The 2,500-nt window shown below is 39.3% G+C and overlaps 1 protein-coding gene across 4 annotated transcripts in view; it reads right to left on the bottom strand.

Moving 5' to 3' along the window:
• Positions 1–265: 265 nt before the first annotated feature.
• LOC125026505 (pectinesterase inhibitor 10-like) overlaps positions 266–2,500 on the bottom strand; it is a 33,418-nt gene continuing 31,183 nt past the window's right edge. For all 4 annotated transcript variants that reach the window (XM_047614993.1, XM_047614994.1, XM_047614992.1 and 1 more), the window contains exon 4: positions 266–1,960. In XM_047614993.1, coding sequence (XP_047470949.1) covers positions 1,328–1,960 — 633 coding nt within the window. In that variant the 3' untranslated portion in view covers positions 266–1,327. The remainder of the gene's footprint in view (positions 1,961–2,500) is intronic.

Genomic DNA, 2,500 nt, shown 5'->3' on the forward strand with positions numbered 1-2,500 from the left:
TGCGTGTGCGTGTGCGCGTGTGTGTGTGTGGGTGTGCGTGTGTGTGCGTGTGAATGCGTGTACATGTGCGTGTATGCATGTGCGTGTGCATGTGTGCGTGTGTGTGTGCGTGTGTGTGTGTGTGTGTGTGTGTGTGTGTGTGTGTGTGTGTGTGTGTGTGTGTGTGTGTGTGTGTGTGTGTGTGTGTGTGTGTGTGTGTGTGTGCGTGTGTGCGTGTGTGTGTATGCGTGTATGTGTGTATATGTGTGTGTATGTGTGTGTATGTGTGTGTGTGTGTGTGTGTGTGTGTGTGTGTGTGTGTGTGTGTGTGTGTGTGTGTGTGTGTGTGTGTGTGTGTGTGTGTGTGTGTATGTGTGTGTATGTATGTGTGTATGTGTGTGTGTGCCTCTCATTCACCAGAAAGAGAGGTAGTTAGAGTAACAATAAATATTATGTGCATGTGGCCATAGTGTGCGGGCGGTGGGTGTGTCTTTGCCTGTATGTTCACATGTGCATCCATGTGCATGTAAATATGTGGAACTCAAAAAAAGACGGTGCATACATACTCTATCTTTAAAATAACAAAACAATCTAGTACTTATAGTTTGGACAGTCATCATGCAGACCATATTCTGTATCATCTGTACATATTCATAATTCATATAATGCAAAAGACTGGTCTTAATAATAATAGTAATAGTAATAGTAATAATAATAATAATAATAAAAACCTCAATTCACCTTCCTCCATAACAACTCAAGATAGTCTACTGGACTATAAGGACCAATGGCACTCTGATATAAAAACAAATCTTGATTTTGTTTAACCTGAGGTTTCATATGATTAGGCAACTACCTGAATGCTTAAATCCTCTGAGAGTCACGTAACAACATACAACAAAAGCAAAAAATAACATAGTTGTATTAGCACCTCACATACTGCACAACACATACAAGAGAAAAAAAAAGTTATCCATAACAACATAATTTTCTGAAAATAATCAAAACATTCCTCTGAACCAAAACATTAATGCCAGAGACCTATGTAGCCTATGCATCATCAAACTAAACACCCAGCCTCTCCTATATATCACTTATGTAGATTTTTCTTTTATAATAATTGAGTGAAAATGTCACTAGTTCCTCCAGCAGGTCCAACTTTGGGCATCATTCTCTTATGAAATGGAAATCCTGTTAACTAAAAATTTCAAAATCATAAATTCCAATGACTATATTCTACTTGTCAGGTCTACTATCACAAATAAAACATGGATTTACATAATCCAATTTAATCACTGGTGAGGTTAAGGGAAACTCAATCTTGTAATAACCCTCAACATCTGAGAAATCACTCCTTCTCTTCAGCTTCAGGGGAAGTTATCTCTACCACTTTTTCTGATTTGTCCATAGATGATTGCTTTGACCCCTTCTTTGCTGACTTATGTTGCTCAATTGCATGCACTTCCTGAGCATGTGGTTGGCCATCAGTCTCTGTATCCCTACTTATCACTGAGATATTATGGCTTCCACTTTCCATTTCAGGTGATGTATGGTTGCTATAGTTACTACTGCATGGTGAGGCACTAAGGGACATTTGGCTTGAATATGCAGGAGGTGGGGATGGTGGGCTGAGTGGACTCTCTTGGCTTCCATTCAGAACATTCTCAGACCTGGGACACAGAGACTGTGGGGAGCCCCCTCCAGTGGCACCCTCAAGATAATTCTCTGGTACTTGATGTGGGGCAAGAAAGTCCTCTAAGCCACCATCTGCATTCAACTGAAGAGCACCTGACTGACTGGCTCTACAAGGTGGTAGCATGGACATAGCTTCTTCATAACTTGGGGGTTTTTCTGCAACTAAAAAATAATCTGGTGGTTTACCCAGAGATGCTGTTGAGGTTCCAGGTGCACGGGAATGGGTGTTTGAACGACCCATTGGGACGGTAATTACATGAAGATCTCCAGTTCCTTCAGAATTTACCTAAGAGAAAATAATTAAGGTATAAAATATTGATTTACTATTAAAAAAAATGTTCAAGTCTACTTACAAGTAGCTAATTGTCTACAATAATTTCACTCTTGTTTCATATTTGATGACTTAAATAACATGTTCAGTGCAATTGGCAATGATGCAGACTCCCCACAAATATAAAAGGAAAATTCTTTTCTGTGCTAAAATATGGCTTGTGCCATCAGCATAAGAAAGGTACTTAGTTGCTAGGCGTTTTGTAGCAACTGTTGGATGCATAAACACGTGTATAACAGTGGGTCAAATCACAATTAGAGAGACAAAAAAATGTCTTTGCAAGACAACCAACTAGTAATTGTACACTCAGTGGATCGAATAAAAGGTTCTCGATGAAAAATACTCAAGTTCAAGTTATGTGCAAGGCTCTATTTTACAAAAAAAATAAGAGAAAATATTCAAAAATAATCTAGCGGGGGTGGCAAATACTATACAACTGCAAATGGTAACCAGATCTGAGATGCAGAGGTAGGAATAGCTAGGCTGTACCTGTCT

The sequence above is a fragment of the Penaeus chinensis genome, chromosome 6, assembly GCF_019202785.1.
Source record: "Penaeus chinensis breed Huanghai No. 1 chromosome 6, ASM1920278v2, whole genome shotgun sequence".
Lineage (NCBI taxonomy): Eukaryota > Metazoa > Arthropoda > Malacostraca > Decapoda > Penaeidae > Penaeus > Penaeus chinensis.